Source organism: Ambystoma mexicanum, chromosome 5q (assembly GCF_040938575.1).
Source record: "Ambystoma mexicanum isolate Mex_15411 chromosome 5q, UKY_AmexF1_1, whole genome shotgun sequence".
NCBI lineage: Eukaryota > Metazoa > Chordata > Amphibia > Caudata > Ambystomatidae > Ambystoma > Ambystoma mexicanum.
The window spans coordinates 86557745-86578846 of NC_090933.1; the positions used below are offsets into that span (position 1 = coordinate 86557745).

Sequence of the window (21102 nt, forward strand, 5' to 3'; positions counted from 1 at the left end):
GGGTGGGAGAGAATTCAACTTCAGGTGGTGAAATCAATGCTTTGTGCCAATAAACTTTCAGTACTATTTGGCCACCATTAAAAGGTCCTTAAGAGGCCAAACTATTCCTAAGACACTGCTCGACAACATGCAAAGAACATGTTTCTGGAAGAACGGAGGAATACTTGCAGAAGAAGTTGCAATACGGCAGAGTCAGATTTAATAACAGAAAACAATAAGGAAAAGAAATGACAACCGATGTGCAGTTTCCATCCACGCATGTTACACCAATGTACCTGTGAAAGTGCCATTTGGCCCATATTGCCTAACTTCTGCTTGATAGTAAAAGGCAACAGCAATGTTTGGCATCACATATGGTGATGGCATACATAAAGCATATTCAATTTTCAATTTGCTTACATGACCATCTATAGTGGCAAAAAAGTGACGTGGAGAGAGTGGTGGTGTCCACATCAGAAGACTAAGAGGATGTGATGCCCCAACAAGTCATATTTGTTGGAGGAATTGAAACAGTATGTTGGTGGAATCCAAGAGTCGAGAACATTGCTGGGTGATTGGCAAAGCTGATGCATCGCTATTGTTTTTTGCTGGTGGATATGGATAACACTAGAATGGAAAAAAGTTGTTCTTGTTTACTGGTCCCATAAGAGTTAGAATATAAAAAGGTTTAAATCATTTACCATTATCATTATGTTTATTTCGGATATGCACAGAACATTCCATAAAAACAGTGCAAAATACAAAAATACATTTCAGTTTTAACACAGTAAAATACAGCATAAAATATCACTAAAGTAGCCGCTAAGAAACTCAAGGCCCAGATCAATGATAGTTGTGCAAAATATGATGTCATAAAGCTCTACTTAGCATTCGTTTTCGCAGATCAAGTGCAGATTTCAGATATGAGAGCAAGGACCAGCCCACACGTGTTATATTAGGGCAGGCCGATATTGTACAAAACCTAGTTTGTGCAATAAGGTTCATCAGAACAAACCTATAGCCCTCAAATAGGCAGGACAGAAAAATATCAAGTTCCTCACACATAGGGTAAGACCGGTCGGCATCCCCTCCAGACCAGGCTGACACCACTGCCCGTAGAGGGATATAAATAAACCATGCCCTAGTTAGGGGTACGCGATCTGCAGGGAATTCTGCTCCCTACAGATATCTCTGAACACTTGATTCTAGTACATTTCTTTCTAATGAAAAGAGCACCTACGACCAATCAATCAGAGCAACGGAAAAATTGGTCTACATTGGATAAATGCACATTACCCCAGTGTCCATCTACATCACAGTCCTTACTGAAATGTGGGGCTGTGACGAGGAAGTCTCCGACTTTGTGGAACCAAAATTACTGGTAAGGAATTGGGACATTCTTCTCAGTTTCGTGTAACACTTCAAAAGAGTACATGCTTCAGTGTGTCTAGATCTGTCCCTACTGTCGTAACTATATTATCCTCAACTGGTTTGAAAAACTGTTTACCTGATGTGATCGTGGCAAGAGATGATGCCTATAAACGCAATAAATGATGTTGCTTACATTAAGTGATTAAGTCCACACCAGGTAACCCTTACTGATATCGTATTCAGTTACACACTTTGTTGTAGACTCTGGGGGATCAAACTAGTTATCAGTACCAATGCTTCCTTAACCCCATTGACAAACTTGTACTCAATTTGTAAACCTCACTTTGAAATACTCCTGTTTTCTGAGTCCTCACTAGAATCATTAGGACGTGGGGTTGGAGGGTGATAGGGAGACTCAATACACCACTATTTATGTCTGCAGTGCCTACTGCTAACTGACCATTAATGCAACCTCTTGATAGGTCTCTGTATTCACAACAGCTGGTAGGGTCTGCAACACTTGTGCCAACCACAAAAGGGTACATATTTGTTTGGATCGATTCTGGACCCCCCTCCCCGCCACCCGCATCCCATAATACAGATTTATAATGCTAGTACAGTCTGAATCAGAACTGCAGCAGACTGGCATGCTTGGGAAGACACCCACATCGGGATCCAACTTCAATGTACTCCCAAATTCAAGACAGATATGTAGGTCTTGTCCTGTGCTAACAAAATGTGCCTATATCGGGAGCTACTCCAATAACATGCCATTCCCAATGCTGCAGCAACTGGGTGCCAGTGTTCTACAGCTACATGGGAGTCACAGAAGTCTAAACTAGTGGTCTCAAAATAATAAAATGCCTTAAAAATGCAATCTTATATTCTGAGTACAAGCATGATACCCATTTTCTAAAACCTAACTCCAGTAACACAAGCAGCTAACATGAAAATACCCAGAGGCAGGTTTCATGAAAGATTCAATAAAGATACCCTCAATTGATCCTCCATTGTACATGCCTGAAAAAGACATAAGATTTTGTTGTGTTCTCCCAACATAGGTGCCCATACGTGGCCTTCAAATTTAGTATTCTGTTCAATTGACTCAGATGATGCCCAACATAGGTGCCCATTATATGGCCTTCAAATTTAGTATTCTGTTCAACTCACTCAGATGATGCCTATTCCGAAAGAGCAAAAGGTTAAAGCTATTTTTTAAAGAGAGCTTCGTTGGAGTGGGCATCGGACAACAAGGACACATTTCAACATTACTGTAGCATTAACAACTCACCAAAAACATGTTTGCATACACAAACAACAGCACTCAAAGTATGCACTCACTTGGTTTGGCTCCGAGCACTCACAGTCCAATAATTGGACATTAGCTTTTTTTCATGAGGTAGTGATTTCATTGCTTGAAAAAATGTATGATGATCCACACAGGATTTCCACAGGTTTTTGCAAGCTCTGTAATTCAGCATATTGAAAGCAACAATGTGTTCTCTGGATTCACACTGAAATAAACAACGATTCATGTAAAATATCAAGAAAGGTAGGCACAATTAGCAAGAATTCATTAAATATGATATTGCTAGCATCACCTACCACTACAAAGCATAACAAATTAGTTTTGCTGCTCAATGTTGATTCATTGTTATTTTTACTGAGCTTTTATAAAACTCGTCCATTTAACAATAAAAATAATTTTGCATTTCCATTTAACTGACTTCATAACTACTTTTTTTTAGCAACAATATGGTGTAGAGTTCGTCACTTGTACACTGAACATTGTTCATTGATGTACCCAGACACCCTTATTCTGAGTTATGGGCAAACATCCAGAACAACTGAATTGTTAGACCAATCCTTCAGGCAATTTCCATCTATTCTTATGTTATCGTAGCTGGTGGATTACCCAACAATATGGCTCAATCAAATGTTGAACGTTTTGTCACATTTTTTACTGTATGCCATACAGTTTGCTCCAAGCATATGCACAGTTGGCTACCATGGACAACTGTATGTTATCGCGGTGACAACAATTCTCCCCAGTCTCCAACCCCCCCTTATACCATTCAGCAGATGTTTGTCCATTATAAATTCAGGAGGACTACATCTCACGTAGCACAAATTAAACAAGGTTCAGTCTAGCATCACTCGAATGGAATGGGACTTGTTGATATGTATGCATGTTAAACAGTGCTGAGGTCTCTAGGTCCTTGCTAAATTTGGGCTTTGACATGTTATGGCTTCCACACTGGTTACAGTAGTGATTGTTTATTTGTGGTGTAAATAATTAAGGGCTTATATTTATGCTTCACCTATTGGCCTTTGTAGGTTTTACGAATGCTATCATTACCGATCCTGAAAAGACGCATTTTGAAATTCTGCTATATTTAGAATACTTTTACCATTTGCATAAATACATTTTGGTGTGTAAAATGGTCAAAGAAAAACGTACAACATGGAAATTAGAAGCATCTGTGTACATTTCTGTTCTTATCAGATTAGCTGTTGAGGCCGAACAACAGTTACACTAATACGAGCTGGACATGCTACTTCTAAAACATTATTTCAACAATTCCCTCTAAATAGGAGCAATACTTGCCCAACTAAAACAATGGTGATACTACATTTTCTAACAAATAACTCTTCTTTTTTTATTTCTTCACACAACAAAGGTTTTAAGTTTCCTTTAGCTCAACAGTTCAAAAATATCAGAATCCAAAGAGATTGGCCACGTTTCCGTCAGTTTCAGGTTGGTTTCTACTAGAGTCTCTGTTGGTTTGTCCTCTGGGATATCATCTTTCGGTTTACCTTGTAGCATCTAGTCTTTTCAAAGTTACTTGCTGGGTTACAGGACCCATTTTATAATCTCTTTAATTGGAATCTTTACCATAAATAGTTTTAGGAGCCGAGCACTCAGCATGTCACACTGACATTTTGCACTTTCTATTCTTTTTGCACAAAGTGTTTGAATCCTATTTCGCAGCATGGTATCTACAGAACTCTTGGTTCAGTGCTTCTACAACTGGTACTATCCTTTACAAATACATTTCCCAAAATGCAATTGAAAGGTTTCTTTATTAGCTTTTTATTGACTATCGCTCATAAACCACAATTCAAATGATTCTTTATTCGGTCAGTAGTTTTTAGACCCATCAGCTTTGGACTCCAAATCCCAGTGTTCAATTTAAAAAGATTCTTTACTTGTTATAAAAGGCCTCCACTCGTCTTTTGTACTGCATTTTTCAATATGCATTTTAAATGATTCTACATTTGTTCAGTCTTCCACAGCACTTCACTAAGTGATATACAGATTTCAGAATACCACTCAAATGGCGCTTTATTTATTTTAGTCTTTCTGAGACCTTGCTGGGTCTTCGAACAATATTTTCCAGCACGCAACTCAAATGGATTTAATTTGTTTTGACCTTCTGTTGCTAGGTCTCTGGAATAACTGTGTGCGCATCCAGCTCAAATGGTTATTCACTTATTCAGGCCTTCAGGTGCTGGGACTTTGTTCCACCCTTTATAGAGCACAACTCAAATGCTTACTTGTTCGGTCTTTTTTATACTATCAATGAATGTTCAAGTACACTTCCACAGCGTGCAACTGAAACGATTCTTCACCGAGTCAGACCTTTCTCTGATTTTTGTTAGGCATTGGTGAATGCTTCCAAGGAAGCAGAGCAAATGATTCCTCAATTGTCCAGTCCATGTTGGACTGCCACTAGATCTGAACTACATTTGCAAGCATGAAACACAAAGGTTTCCATCTCTGTTCAGCCCTTTTTAAACTGTTGCTGTATTTCTAGTATTTCTAGACCATGTTTCCCAGCATACAGCACCTACTTCTGAACGTATTCAGTCTTTGAAGACCATTGTGCTTGGTATTTGAACTGTGTTGCCTAGTGTACAACACATACTTTGTTCCTTGTTTAGCTTTTCTTAGGCTACGGAGGTGTTTTGGATCATGTTTCCCACTATGCAACAGAATAGGCTCTACTTGTTCAGTCCTTTGTCACATAACAAGGGCTCATAAAGCAACGTGAGGCTTCAAAAGTTTTTAACACAAAGGTTTTTATTCTAAACAAACACAGGTGTTGGAGAAAGTATTTCAGCTAAACAGGGATGCTTGACCATAAAAACATACAAGGGTCAAGGAAAATAAAACCTGTGCTATAAATTTTAGATTATCAAAGGCATTTATGAGATCTGGAGCTTTATAGAGAGGAGGTCATGAATTATTTGTACTCCTCCTGTACAGCGAGTAGTGGATTGGCCCTGAGGAAGATGACAGCAGGGATTAGTCATTGAAACTAGTGGTGGCACCATTGGAGTTATTAAAACCTTGCCTTATTATTGACTCTCTTGTAGAGGAGCAGATGCAATCTCTAGTGCCCGCCTCCTCACCTCTGTCATACTGGAAGCAAAGCAGGAATACTCTGTGCATGGCACCAGGTATCATCCCACTACTTCACCGAAGATACGAGAAGAGTTATTCCCTTAGACAACCGTATCGAATGTACCCTTGCACTAATGTGGTGGAAGGATGTCGGCATTCACCACTGGACATAGAAGAGCTGTAAACTAAGTCAGACCAGAGTAAAGTGACGTCACGAAGAGAAGATACTAAGATGTACTGAAACGATATGCAAATGATTAAAGAATGATAAATGTAACTGAAGTAACAAGAGAAACATGTATGCAGAGACAAAGAAACCATATATACAAAGAAGATAGGTAACCAGACGAGTAGTCAATGAATATACGCAGAAACACAAGGTAGATTAGATAAATAGAAGCTTGCTGCAGTAGAAACTAGAACATGAAGAAAGCGGCTATGATGGAAAGATGGACGTCGGATCATGTTTAAACTACCTCGGAGACTAACCCAGGCTGAAGATAAGAAACTATGCAGAAAACAGCTTCATGTAAAAAACTAAGAATATCTGTTTTGCTGAGACTAAGGTTGACAGCAATGCATAACTGGAAAGCACAAAGGGAGTTAACCAAGATAAGCTATGATTGAAGGGCATATTTCTCTTAGATTAAGCAGATTTGTGGTCTACCGATACATGGTCTGACTGATGAGAGATGGTAGGTCAAGTGGCCCAAGGGGCAGTGGTCTGAGGTTGTTCTCTGTACCTGGGTTTCATTCTGTTCACGTGCTTGCTGCAAGCCGAATGTCCAAGGTTGGGCGAGTATGCCAACCAATCACGAGTGGCCGTGTAGCAGCATGCTATACAATGTTGCAGAAGCCAATTCGCTGTTATTTTTCTATAATCAATATTAAACACATTTGAAGGTAGTCCAAGGCGCGCCTACCAGATAAGGGGCAGACAATGATATTAACTCTTATACATACTATTAGGTATATATGTTACCCTAACCAATCCCTTTCACTCGACAGGTTTCACTGTTTGCCACATAGATGAGAGTGCATGAGCTGCATTTCATATGGTCACCAGATTTCCCTACTTTATTTGAGCTGACAAAGTACTACTTTGCCATATTCTTTGAGTCTGTCTGGTTATTTGGTTCCGAGGTCATTTATTATGGCAATTCCATTCCGCGCATTTGATACGCACCCACACTACTAAGGTTATCCGGAACAAATGTTGAGCTTTCATGCCAAGTATTAGCATTTCTAGTTGTTTGAAATGTCTGTCATATTTTGTGTGTTTTGTTGTGTATGTATTAATAATTGTCTATGATGAATATAAATCTTTACATGTTTGGAAATGAATTAAAGACTATTGTTGTTTCTGCTAATTTTGGCTTGACACATTGAAAGTATGAGGAATTTGGTTCCCAGCGGGTTTTTGTATTGTGAATGCACCAGTAGATATTGCTGACCTATGAAGCGTGTGTTGGGAATGGTACACTGTCCTGATCTTCATAGGTATTGCCGGAACACTGGTATAGAATATTACATGAGGGTTGCTAATATGTGCATGAAATTTGCATGCACGCTATAATGAGTTGCATCTTGCGCTCCGATGCCTGCGGGCTCTGGCACACTATAAAAAGATTATAATCTTATTCTAAAGGTTTTGGTAAGGGAAACCGGGTTCGCAATTAGGAAAGCACAGAATATGGGTTCAACCACCCAACATATAATAATGTTTTTTATAATTTTCTAATACAGGGATAAACACCTGTGAGAGACGGGCCTCAACGACCGGTGGGGGGTGTCTGTACTTCCGCTCCCTATATGGTGGAGGAGAGGCACAGGAGACCCCAGCCAAGATTCTCTATTCGGTAGCAATGGTCGAGCAATCAAGGCCTAGCTTCTCAGGAGGTGATGCAGGCTGGTTCTTAAGTACAGTGTATCCCCAAGCCCCCACAAAGAAATATCCACACTCTGTATTGGTTAGAACACAGTCTTTATATAATAAATAGTTAAGGTTATGTACATTCATCATGATAACTCACTTTGTACTCCGGCAAAATCTACAACGACAAATATTTACAATCCTAAAGTGGTACCACCCTAGATCTCATTGAAGTGCATGAACAATACTGTACAATGCCACACAGACCAATAGAGTGAAACCAGCAATAGAGAGAGGAGAGAAAATAAGATGGTTGAGCAATAGGCAGGATACTGGCCCCTACCACTGGGCACAGTTCTGTGTGGAGATCCCCCCCACCTGGGCAACCTGTAAAGAAAGATATAGCACAAGCCCAGTCCACATATTGCTCTGCAAGTCTTATTCTCTCCTATAATGTTTTTACCCCCCCAATGTACCTGGTGGAGTCGAGCTCCTCGAAGGCGTCGACAAATGTCGAGGGACTCGCTGTTCGGCGACGGGGAATCGACGGCCCTTCTTGAATGCCTTCCCTTTCAAGCGGGAGGCACGGGGCGTCGAACGTCCGTCGACAAACGAGGTAGAACGATGTCGAAGAGGCGGCAGCTTCGTCCGAGCGGTGCTCGTCGGCGTCGGGGCGTCGGCGTTCTGCAAGGCGGAGGTGTGCGGGGCACCTCGATGACAATAGTTCTGGACCGCAAAGATTGTAGAGACGGGAGCCCAGCAAGGGCGTCGAGTCGTCCGAGTCTTTGAGGTCGTCGGGTGGCGGGAAACCCACCGGCAGGTTTCTCCTCGGCGCGTTGGTCGGCCTCGACTTTCTCCGGCAGGATAAGCGGTCGACGATGCGGTCGAGAGAGTCCTTCGATTGAATGTTCTTAGGCAAAGGAGCGGACGGCTCCGGTCGTCGGCGGCACGGCGTCAAGTGGTTCCCACGGCTGGGCAACACAACTTCGACAGGCCTCCAGCGGTTACACAAACCTGCGAACCCTGGTCGACGGCAATGGACTTCGACGGCGTCGATGTCCGGGTGCTTCACTTCGATCTCCTCAGCGGTCCCGTCTCGGGTCGACAGCCTTTGGAGGGTCTGTCTTCCAGGGCGCTTTGGCGAAGATGGAGCGGTGCTCGATGGTCCCTCGGAGCACGGGAAGAGGGCGCCTTACCAGGTCCTCTCTCGGGTCAGCCCTCGACGATCTCGTCAGCCTTCAGATCGGTCGAAGCAAATGCCACAGCAAGTCTTCTTCTTCCAGCTGGACGTCGAGGCTCAGCAGTTCCAGTTACTCGTAGAGTGGAGACTCAGCTCCCTGGCTGCTTTAGGAGCACAATGGTCGCTTCTCAACCAAAGGTCCCTTCTGAACACTTTTCCAGTGGTGAGAGGTCCCCAGATATACTATCCTCTCTCTCATCCACGCTGCTGGCACACACTCAGCAGCCAATCATACTGCAGGGCATTCATGCAGTCAGTCAGCCAATCAGGCACACAGTGCATTCAGGCCACACTCCTCCCTTCCAGACACTCACAACAAGAAATGTGGATTGGGACAAGTACCCAGCCATTCAACACTACACACTGTATTCAGGCCAGTTTCGGGCAGGGTTGTCTCAGTCTTTGTCTCTCATGCCAGAAACCAGACAACCACAACAAGAAGTGTATATTGGTCACACACTCCATTCACCCAGGTCCCACCCACAGGAGGTACCCACAACATACAGTCACTGGGAAGGCTCCAGTCAGTCTAGCTGGGCCTTCACAACAATACCATACATGGAACTTCCACCCAACAGCCAGTCAGGGGGAAGGGACAGAGACAGGGCTTCCCAGGACTTTGGGAAAGCAAGATAACAGGCAATAGAAAGCAAGAGGCCACAGGGGCCATCTTGTTTCCTATCAGGAATCAACAGATCCCAATGGCAGGGCCTGGGTATCCCAAAATGGAGGACACCCGGAGCACCTGTCAATTTCAGCACGAGCTGCCACCAGCCCATACCCTGCTCTTGGGCCACCCACAGGTGCCCAAAAACATACACTAGGGGCACAGGGTTGCACCCCTACCCATGGGTGCCATAAGGGTATCCCATGGGTCTGTTCACCAAACCAAAAGAGAGAGCTGCACTGCCAGGAGTCCCACATGGACTCCGGGGCAGAAAACATAACAGAACACACGGTAAAAACAGAAAAAGGACAAGGATTCAGAGGCCCTGTCCTTCAGATGCATTTCCAGCATCACAACACCCCTCCCACTTCGCATATTAGGTGAAAATCCCTTCACCTACTGTGCAATGTCGAGCGAGAGGAGAAAATAACAAATTACTTACCTCTCTGTAATGTTCTTTCTGATAGATGTTCCTCCACACGGATTCCTCATCGGGGATATATCCCTATCCCAGCGGTTCTCCAGAAAACCTTCCGCTGGCAGGAGGCTCAGCACGGCTCTGCCCACAGCATCTATGTGCCCTGCGCTGGACAGGACATCAGGGTCAGTACATATATATATATATGGGATACATTACTCACCGTAATCTTATTTCTGATGCTTGTATCTGCTTAGATTCACATGCTGTGCATAGGCCGACATCTAGTGGAAGCTGCGGAGTATTACAGTTTGTTTTTAGAAACTCGAAAATGGGCGTCGACACAGGGCGTGCCAGTAATACTATCCCTAGTGTGACGTCCACTGTACCCAAGATCCCTCACGCGTCTAGGATCCTCAGATTGTATTTTTTTCTGACATGAGGAGTAGCGCGAGTACAGATAATCCAAGCAGATAGACAGAAAGGTAAGACTACAAGCAATCATGCGCCTTCTCTCAGAGGGGAGGAAGGGTGGGTCGCATGTGAATCTAAGCAGATACAAGCATCAGAAATACGATTACGGTGAGTAATGTATGCCTTCTGAGGCTTGTGGAATCTGCTTAGATCACATGCTGTGCATAGATTAGCGAGCAGTACCTGAAGAAGGAGGTGGGATGTGAGAAGGGTCATGAGCAAATAAGTGTCTTAGAACCGCTTGTCCCACTTGTGTATCTGCCTTGGAATGGGTGTCAATGCAGTAATGCTGAGTAAAAGTGTGAATAGAGCTCCAAGTAGCTGCTTTGCAAATGGTGTCAAGGGGTACATTTGCAATGAAAGCCAGAGTGGCCCCAATGCCTCTAGTAGAGTGGGCTCTTGGCATGAAAGGCAGAGTTCTTTCAGAGAGTGAGTAACACAGCTGGATACAGTTAATAATCCACTTCGAGATGGCACCTTTAGAGACGTGATCCCCCTCTCTGCCTGTAGCTACGGAGACAAACAGTTGATCTGTTTTCCTTAGCCGTCTGGTTTTATTTACGTAGTAGAGGACCGCCCTACGCACATCTAGGGTGTGTAGTTTCACCTCAGCCGAGCTTTGCGGGCCCTGGAAGAAAGCCGGAAGCTCGATGGACTGGTTTACATGGAATTTTGATATGAATTTAGGTGAGAACCTAGGGTGTGTGCGTAAAACCAGTTTGTCTTTATGGACAGTAAGGAAGGGATCCTGCACTGACAGAGCCTGAATTTCACTGACCCTTCTTATAGAAGTAATAGCTACTAAGAAGGCCGTTTTATAAGTCAGGTGTTTGAGACTGCTTTTATGCACGGGTTCGAAAGGGGGGCCCATGAGCTTAGCTAGCACCACATTAAGGTCCCACCCTGGTGGTGGGTTTGAAATAGGAAGGTGAAGTCTCTTTACTCCTTCCATGAAGGCTTTAACTACTGGTACTTTCCATCACAAAACCTTGCTATGGGAAGTGGTGTAAGCCGACAGGGCTGCCAGGTGTACTTTCAGTGAGTTAAAAACCAATCCTGCATTTAGCAGGTGGAGCATGTATGTAACAATAGTGGAAGGAGTGCAATCAACCGGGCTGATTTGTCTATTCTGGCACCAGATAACGAACCTCTTCCACTTGTCAAAGTAACAGTGCCTTGTGTTTGGTTTCCTAGATTCCTTTAGGATGTCCATACACCTCTGTGGCAAATTGAGATGTCCAAACTCTATGACCTCAGGAGCCATGCTGCCAGGTTCATTGAGTTGGGTTGCTGGTGCACTGTTTGACCTTGGTGCTGGGACAGAAGGTTGTACCAGGCTGGAAGTTTGATGGGCTCGCACACCGCCATCCTGCGTAGCTGTGGGAACCATGGTTGTCTTGCCCACATGGGAGCAACTAGGACGAGCGTCATCGATTCCCTGTTCATCTTGTTCACCACTTTCCTGATGAGAGGAGTTGATGGAAAAGCGTACGCAAACATCCCTGACCAGTCCATCCACAGGGCATTCCCCTGGGAGTGTGGTTGGGGGAACCTGGATGCAAATCATGGGCATTGTCTGTTTTCGCTTGTGGCGAATAAGTCTATAGTGGGGAAACCCCACTGAGAGAAGATATCTTCTACGACCTCTCTGTGTAGAACCCATTTGTGTTCCTCTGGGAGGGAGTCTCTGCTCAGAGCATCCGCTAGGGAATTGAGCTCCCCTGGAACATGTTGTGATGACAGGAAGATGTTCCGTCTGAGTGCCCATATCCAAATTTTCTGGGCAAGCTTGGACAGATTTGGCGAGTGAGTCCCTCCTTGCTTGTTCAGGTAGAACATGGCTGTTGTGCTGTCCGTCCGGATTTGCACTGACAGGTTTAGTAGGTGGGGCTCGAACGCCTGAAGCGCTCTGAATACTGCCAGAAGCTCTAGCAGGTTGATGTGGTTCTTGGCCACTGAGTGAGACCAGAGACCCTGAGCTGTGTGGTGGAGATGGTGAGCTCCCCACCCCGTCAGACATGCATCTGTAGTGACTACTGCCTGTACTTCGGGATCGTAAAAGGGTTTCCCCTGTGCGAGATTCTCTCTTGTCCACCAGTGAAGGCTTTGTACTACTGTTGGCGAAACGACCACTAGATCCTCCCACTGACCACTTGCCTGAGACCACTGTTTCGCCAGCAATTCCTGCATGGGACGCATGCGCAGGCGCGCGTGGGGGACCAGGTAAATACATGACGCCATCATGCCCAGTAAACGCATTGCTATGCGTACCCGTATTTGTTGACCGGACTGATAATGCGGAATTTGCAGTAGTATATTCCGAATTCTTTCTTCTGAAGGAAAGGTCAACCCCTCTTGGGTATCTAGGATTGCTTCTAGGAATTGTTTTGAGGTGCTTGGCACCAGGCTCGACTTTTTCTCGTTGATTGACAAGCCTAACTCGTGGAGGAGGTCGATAGTCCTTTGAATGTTTATCCTGCAAATTCCTGGGGTTTCCCCCGTTATGAGCCAGTCGTCCAGATAAGGGTACACTGGGATTGTCTCCCTGCGTAGGTGTGCAGCCGCCACCGCCAGTACCTTGGTGAATACCCTTGGTGCTGAAGCTATCCCGAAGGGCAGTACCTTGAATTGGTAGTGTCGACTGTCCACCTTGAAGCGCAAGTACTTTCTGTGCGCTGGGAACATGGAAATATGAAAATAAGCAGCTTTCATATCCAAGGTTGCCATGTAATCCCCCTTTTTTAGGAGGGGGATTACCTCTTGTAGCGTGGTCATATGAAATTTTTGGGGCTTGACATACTTGTAGGCAGGCCGTAAGTCCAATACTGGGCGCATTGTCAAATCTTTCTTTGGCACAATGAAGTAAGTTGAATAAATACCCTTGTTTAGCTGGTGCCCCGGGACGAGTTCTATCGCGTCCTTTTCTAGCAGAATGGCGATCTCCCCGAGGAGAATCTTCTGATGTTCTAAGGAGTGTACTCTTTGACGTGGAAGATGGTTCCGGGGACGCTGCACTAGCTCTATACAATATCCTGTGGATACTGTTGACAGCACCCATCTGTCTGATGTGATCCCTTCCCAAGCCTGGGTGAAGTTGGAAATGCATCCCCCTACTGGGGTTGCGTGAGAAGGGACCCTGAACTGAGCGTCACTGCTTTGGTGGAGGCGTGCCGCCTCCTTTGCTGGGGCTGCCTCTGCCTTTACCACAACCTCTCCTATTACCCCTGCCGTAACCCTGGGTAGACTGTTGGTTGTTGTTCCACTGTGTACCCTGCCCCTGGGAATAGTTAGATCCTCTCTGGGAATTTTGGCCACGTGGGCGACGAAAATTATTATTCCCTCTCTGGTTAGGGGGTTTATTGGTTAACTGGCCAAGGGATTTGAGTGTTTCGTGTTCGTCCTTGGCATTCTTCAGTGCGTCTTCGACCGCCTTACCAAACAACAGATCGGTTTCCACCGGTTTGTCCAACAATGATGCCTGGGTTTCTGCCTTAAACCCAGACTGCCGTAACCACGCATGTCTCTTGAGAACAGTGCCTTCCGCTATCAACCTGCCTGCGTTGTCCGCGGCGTCGAAGGTTGCTTTCAAAATGCAACCAGACACGGCTCTACCCTCTGTGGAAATCCGAGCTAACTGGCCCTTGAAAAGTTTAAGTAGCAGAGGCTACTAGTGCCGCGACTTCTTCCCACTGATGGCAGTTGTAGCTGGCCAACAGGGTGGTGGAATTAGCAATCCTTGCTTGATAGGTAGACGTTGAGGCTACTTTCCTGCCGAAACCGTATAGTTTTTTGCTCTCTTTGTCGGGAGGAGCTTCGGACGATGACAAGGGTGTTCCCGCCCTCTTACGAGTGTTGGTGACAACTAGGGAGTCTGGCTTCAGATGTCCTCTTATATAGAGAGGGTCGGACTGGGCCGCCCTGAAAGGTTTTTCAACCCTGGGATTGACTGCTCTGGTGAGGTTTGGGTTCACCAGGGACGGATCTATTCTCCGCTGAATGGACTTAAGGATAGGGATGGTCTGGGCAACAGGCCTCCTTTCTCCCACTAACTCTTCTGCGAAGTCCCTTTCCTCCTGGACACCGTGGGTGTCAATGTGGAAATGTTCTGCTGCGCGAGCGAGAACTTCATTTAGGAGGGGTTGGTTATCAGCCGGGGAGTCTGTAACCGGGGCTTCTTTCTCTACCGGGGAATCTACTCTGTATGTTTCAGGTTCCTCCTCTTCTTCTTCCTAGTCCTCATCATCCCCATAGTAGCCCGTCCCGGTTTGCTCTTCTATCATACCAATTTCTTGGTCCTCACCAAAGGAAGCCTCTCCTTGATACTGTGAGTATGGTCTTGCGTAAGGTTGTACCTCGAAGGGTTCTGACCTCATCGGAGTTTCAAACCGGGGCTTTTTACTCGGGGGATAGGATCAGTAGAGCCTGAGGGTGTGGCCCCTTGTGGATCATATGAGAGGAAATGTTCTTGATTTTTATCATAAAAATCAGCCAAAGAAGACATTCTTGACATGACCCTATTTATGTCTTCACTGGACCATTTTTTGGAACTGGGAATGACTCTCTCAGCAAGACTATGGGATTTATCTTGAGTGGCTTTGCTGGTTGTAGACCTATCAGCAGACCTGGTTTTGTCTGTCTGTTTAGGGGGAGTGGAGTGTTTCACAGGTGTGGAAGAATGTACAGGTAGTTTCTTCTGCTGTTTTTCCCCCTCCCCGCGCGTGGAAAAATGTTTTCCCTGTCCTTTAGTGGCTCTGGAGTTTTTCGACGCCTGGCGTCGAGGATCGGGGGTGGTGTTCCTGTCCTTCGAGCGTGGGGCCTCGCTGGCTTTAACTGCGGGCTCCGACTCCTGGAGCGCGGCCTGGGGGTGGAAGTCGTCTTCGTCTTCCGACGATCGAACTTCTGTTAGCCTAGGGAGCGAGGCACTCTTGGCAAGAGTGGATGATTGCCTGGAGTCATGCGGCGATCTTGCTCGAGAGCGCCCAGAGGACACCGAATCGGACCGTTCTGTTTGTGCCTCTTTCCGAGAACTCGACGTCGTCGAGTCTCGGTTGGACTTAGTGTGTTTAGTGTGTGTAGTATGTGAAGCGCTTGTGTCGCCGGGGGTCTTCCCCATAGCCGCCCTGCCGGACGACCTTCCGAGGTCGGGGACCTGCGCTCGGCTGTCTTTCGACGCCGTAATGCCCTCGCCGTCCGAAAGTACGGCATCGCTGCCATCGCTGAAGGCGCCCTCCGCTGCCATGGCCGTCTGCCTGGCGTGGTGGGCCCAACGCTTCGTCGAACGGTCCTTAAGTGTCTTAGGTTTAAACCTACTACACGCTCTGCAGTTCGCTTCGGGGTGGTCCCTCAGCAAGCAGAGATTGCACGTGGCGTGCCTGTCGACCCAAGGGTATTTGCGATTGCACTTGGGGCAGAATTGAAAAGGGGTACCCTCCATACGCACCTTGAGGCAGCGGGCAGTTAAGTGTAGGAAATGTATAAGGTGTACCTATATACCAAGAGTGTAGATTATGTACCACCCCCCACTCTCCCTACTTGCAGGGCCGAGGCCAGAGGCCTTCCAAGGCCTGGGCCGAGGCCAGCGGCCTTCCGAGGCCCAAATCCATCGTGCAGCAGCCGACGGTCGATTTCTTCTCCAGCCGGCGTCAAGTGTCGAAGTTCGACGTTGGGGTGGGGAAGGATGTCAATAGATTAATCTTTTAAATTTTTAGCAAAAGTATGGCTAAGGCCAGGGGACTCCGCAAAATGCTTCTGACCAGTATGGCGGAAAAAAACAATCTGAGGATCCTAGACGCGTGAGGGATCTTGGGTACAGTGGACGTCATACTAGGGATAGTATTACTGGCACGCCCTGTGTCGACGCCCATTTTCGAGTTTCGAAAAACAAACTGTAATACTCCGCAGCTTCCACTAGATGTCGGCCTATGCACAGCATGTGATCTAAGCAGATTCCACAAGCCTCAGAAATATATATATATATATAGCGGCGTTGGACTCCTTGGCCTCAGTTCCACCCTTTTTTCCTAGCATTCTGAAGCTGAGGAACCGTTGAACCAATGGTGTACTAGCTTCCCCCAAAGAGGGGCAGGTAGGGAGTGATGAGGAATGCGTAGGAGGAACATCCATCAGAAAGAGCATTACCAGGAGGTAAGTAATTTGTTCTTCTAATGGATTCTTTCCTCCCACGGATTCCTCATGTATGATAGTCTCCCAAAGCAGTACGTGAATCTGGAGGAGAGCAAGACCACCACCTAAATCAGAAAACTCTGGAGGGATGCCCTACCAAAACTAGCATCCTGGCACACAAGGGAATCCAAGTAGTAATGCTTAGCAAATGTGTGAAAAGATGCACATGTTGCCGCCTAGCAAATATCCAGATCAGGAACTCACCTCTGCAGGGCAAAGGTGGCAGTCATTCCCTCTCGTAGAATGAGCAGAGCCTTACCAGCCAGACCGTAGCATTCTGAGATGTAGAGAATGATCCACCTGGACAGGGTTTATTTGGTCACAGCCCTGTCAGCACGAGAACCAGCGTAACCAACAAAAAACTGGCCATCTTTCCTAGGCTCTCCAGAAGAACAGATGTTGAACAGAACAGATGTTGAACTTAAGAGCACTTACTGGGTCCAGCCGATGGAATAATTCCTCTGCCTTCGAAGTGTTAGGCGGATGTAAAAACACAGGAAGATGGATCTTCTGAGAGATGAAAATCTGAGACCACCTTCGGCAGAAAGGAGGGTCTCTCTCAGCATCACCTTCTCCTTGGAAAAAAAACAAGGTAAAAGAGACAATGCCTGGAGCTCACTCATCCGTCTCATGGAAGTGATGGCCACTAGGAAAATCAACTTACAGTGAAGTTGTTGTTTAAAAACTTCATTCAGCGTAATCCTCTTTGGTGCAAAAATACAACAATATTAGATTTAAAACCACAATTCATGATATTAAAAGGAAATAAAACACTTCAATTGAGAAGAACCAATATACTCTGGAATTAATTAATAAGAGTTCCTTTAAAGAATGACAATTGATCAATAACGGTTCAAAAATTGAACACTTGAAATATCAAGATGGCTCAAATCCTCCCAGGCTTAGTATGAATAGGGGTTAGGCCCAGCTGCCACCTCGGCCTCCCACCTGAGCAGGACCCTGCACACTTTCAGACCTTAGTGGTGACATTTCTTTACGCTGGGATTCCATCACGCTAAAGGGAAGTAGCCTGATAGAACAAGAAGGAAGGGACTCAAACGGGGCGCCAATAAGAAACGTTAAAACTAAATTAAAATTCCCACGCCGGAACCACAAACTGCTGGGGAGGAAACTGGTTACACAAACCCTGAACAACTGCTTAACAGTGGGGGTTATGAAAAACGAGCCCTGACCTGGAAACTTCTTGAACACCAAATTAGAGCCAAGGTAACCCTTTACAGTGCCAATCTGCAGGCCTGCCGGGGCCAAATCAAACAAAACATCCAACACAGGGGATAGAGGACAAAATCAAGAATCCAGGTCCCGTTCCGGGCACCAAACTGAAAAATGACACCATCTGTAGGCATGGATGGATTATTACAGAGGGTCTCAGAGCTGAAAGGAGCACATTGAGGACATCCGACAAGTCCCACTCCTTGTATATCAGTCTATCAGTAGTCAAGCATGAAGATTCAGGCTGCCGAGGTTCGGGTGGAGGACACACTCCTCCGACTGGGAGAGCAAGTAGACGCTCCTCGGAAGACCCAGGGAAGGCAGATAGACATGTCCAGCAGCTCGGGATACCACGTTCTCTGGGCCCAGTCTGGAACGATCAGGATCATTGTGGTTCCAAATAGGCACAAGCTCCTGAGAGCCAGCAGAATGACAGGGATCGGTTGAAACACAAAAAGCTGTGGATCCAATGGCTGCCGCTGGGGAGGCGGTGGTGGTACAGGAGGCAGAGGGTTTGGAAGTACTGTGAAGGCATCATGAAGTAGACAGACAACAGATTCAAAATTGGTTCTCAAAAGTGTTATTACTTTAAAAGGCAGGATGGAGTAAGACCTAATGTTCCCTCTGCTAAGGTGGGATTTCCCTACCTACATTAACAGGTAAGGATAGTCTGTGTCAGGAAATCCAAATCAAATGTCTGTGTCCGAAACCTATACTTACCCTCACAACTAACTGTATTGAATGTGTAGGGAAGTCAGCATCAAAGAAAGTTCACAGCTTCTTCTAGCTCTTGGCTTATGATCAGCTTCCCTTTACCCAAGTTCAAAACAATCTACAACATATTGGGGTTCCCTTCCCCAAGAATTCAAGTCTTTCTGCTTTTCAAAACAGTTCACAGGGACACTTCCGAGCTTTTCCGATATCCGTACTTTTTACCAGTTCACAAAGGCAGTTCTGTTTCTTGACTTCACAGTCACATACAAAGTTGTTGCAAAATACAATATTATTTATGGATAGGTGCAGTTGTCAGATCACACGGTCTACCCACTACAGGTCACACAACGGATATACCTTCTTGATTTCTTGATTGCTTTCCTTTGACAGTGAAGCTCGTTTCTTTCATCAGTGTCACGCTCTTCTAACACTGTACCGTGGCTTGGTTGGCCACTATGCACTTTGCTACACTTTTCTGTATTATTCTGGTTCGTGCACACACAAGTTTCCTCTTAATCCTGCAATTACTGGAACACTTTTAGCTTTGGGGACCAATACTTGGTTTCTCATCTCATACCCTTCTTGATATTCTCTTGCCTTTGCCAATACTCATGCACCTTGTTACACTTTTCTGTATTTTTCTGTCTCTTGTCAATACAGGTTTCTTTTTAACCTGCAGTTCCTTGAACTTGCTCATCTTTGGCCAATACTTAGTTCTTAGACTTGGTGCATTCCTCTATATCTGCTACATGCACCACTTTGCTTTCACTCCATTCATGAGTGCTCAGAATTTGCTTTTTACTCTGTGCAACATTTACTTTCGTTTCATACAATACATTCTGTGGTATCTGCTACATGCACCACCTTTCTTTAACTCTGTCCACGAGTGCAGCATTCAAAAAGCACTTCTAATGACTTTCAGTTCATTCAGTATTCAAAAGTACTTGTTTCGACATTCAAACGTACTTGCAATAACTTTCAGTTGGTTCGGTATTCAAAAGGACTTTGCTACAAGTTCCCGGAGCGCGCTGGTGTGAGTGTTCCCTGGTTTCCACTCACTGGTCACATACCACCGCTCCCTTCTGCTTGTTGTCATTCACAATGGGCCTCTCAACGCGCCTCGTTCCGCTTTCCAGCTTCCCCCAGGCTTCGCCTCACCCTTGCGGCACGCACAGAGGGCACTGCTCGCTCTCATGGTTTCCCGCGCAGCTGGAGTTCGTGGGAGTGCCACAGCTTCTGCTGCGCTGACCCCATAAGGAGGGTAGCATGACTTCCAGACCCTCTCATGGCCAGCCTCTGTCTCCTTCTCCTGCTGACTCGGCTCCCAGCACCTGGGTCTCCAGCTTCCCTGCCTCCAGCTCCTCCTTTCAAGCGGCGAACATTTTTAGTATTGAGGTGGTGTTTCTGGGTGACAGTTTGGAGGGACGAAAGTGGAAAGGGCGGACAGCCTACAAAGGCTTGAGGAATAGAGGGTCCATTGTGAAAAGGGGATATTATGCATCACCTTAAGACGTCCTCTCCCCAATCTCCAAGTTCCCTAAATCCAGGTGATCCTCCCTCGCATATCCACCCCCAGGTTCAGGATCCAAAAGCGATGGCCTTTCCCTGGCCACCTGAGGGGCGGATACAGCGGGAAAAGAAGTGAGGACAGGCTCCTCACAGTACCGACAGGGCCTGGACCGGAGGAGGAGCAGGCAACGGCACTGGAAGCACCAGAGGAGGGCCTGGAGGCGGAGGCCTAGGAGGCACGACCTCTAGGATCACTAACTATACCCTTGAGGAGTGCCATCATCTGCAGGGAGCGCATGAGGAAGTGCTTGAAGAAGTGGTCCTCGCAAGCCGTTGGATCCCAAAGGGCACGGCCCTCCTTTCCTGATCTAAGCGTCTAGGCACCTGTGGCGTGTAGCCATAAGGCTGCGAGGGATAGATGTAGGCCTGCAGAGCCCAACCGTCTGTACCGTAAAGTTTGCCGCAAACAATTCCCGAGGGAAGGGGACTGGAACCTACTTGCATGGCCCACTTCGAGGGTGAGGGACCAGGGAGGCCCGAACCCAAGATGGCCACCGGCCTAGCAGGCTCAGCCACGTGCTTGTCTACCATCTTGGGGGACTTGCACCACGCCCTGGGCGGGAGGGCGCGAAGGCCCCATGCCACATGCTGGATCAGACATGGAAGGACACTCCTTGGCCCTCAAACCTGAATGAGAAGCATCAACCTCAGACAGCTCAGGTAGCCTCAGAGCCTTCGGACTGGTGGCCGGTAGTCGAATCGCCCTGTACCACTACCTCGGAGGTGGATCCGGTAGGCGGGGCGCCCTCAGCTACAGAGCTGGTAGTCGTGTTGGATTGTGCTATGAAATGACTCTTGGAGGTAGAACACAATGATCCCTTGCCCACTGTGGCTGAAGAGGAGGACAAACTTGATCGCCCCTACGTGGAACACCCGGTAGAACACCTGAGCCCCTCGCCTTGGGAGCCGGTAGCCTTGATGCCTTGGGTCTGTCGACGGAGTGCCCGGAAGAGCCCCTTGGCCTCTCGGCTTG

At 46.5% G+C, this 21102-nt stretch overlaps 1 protein-coding gene across 8 annotated transcripts in view; it reads right to left on the reverse strand.

Annotated features, from left to right (window-relative positions):
• PTPN3 (protein tyrosine phosphatase non-receptor type 3) overlaps positions 1–21102 on the reverse strand; it is a 2254194-nt gene that overhangs the window by 1172817 nt on the left and 1060275 nt on the right. For all 8 annotated transcript variants that reach the window (XM_069620560.1, XM_069620561.1, XM_069620557.1 and 5 more), the window contains one exon: positions 2692–2864. In XM_069620560.1, coding sequence (XP_069476661.1) covers positions 2692–2864 — 173 coding nt within the window. The remainder of the gene's footprint in view (positions 1–2691; positions 2865–21102) is intronic.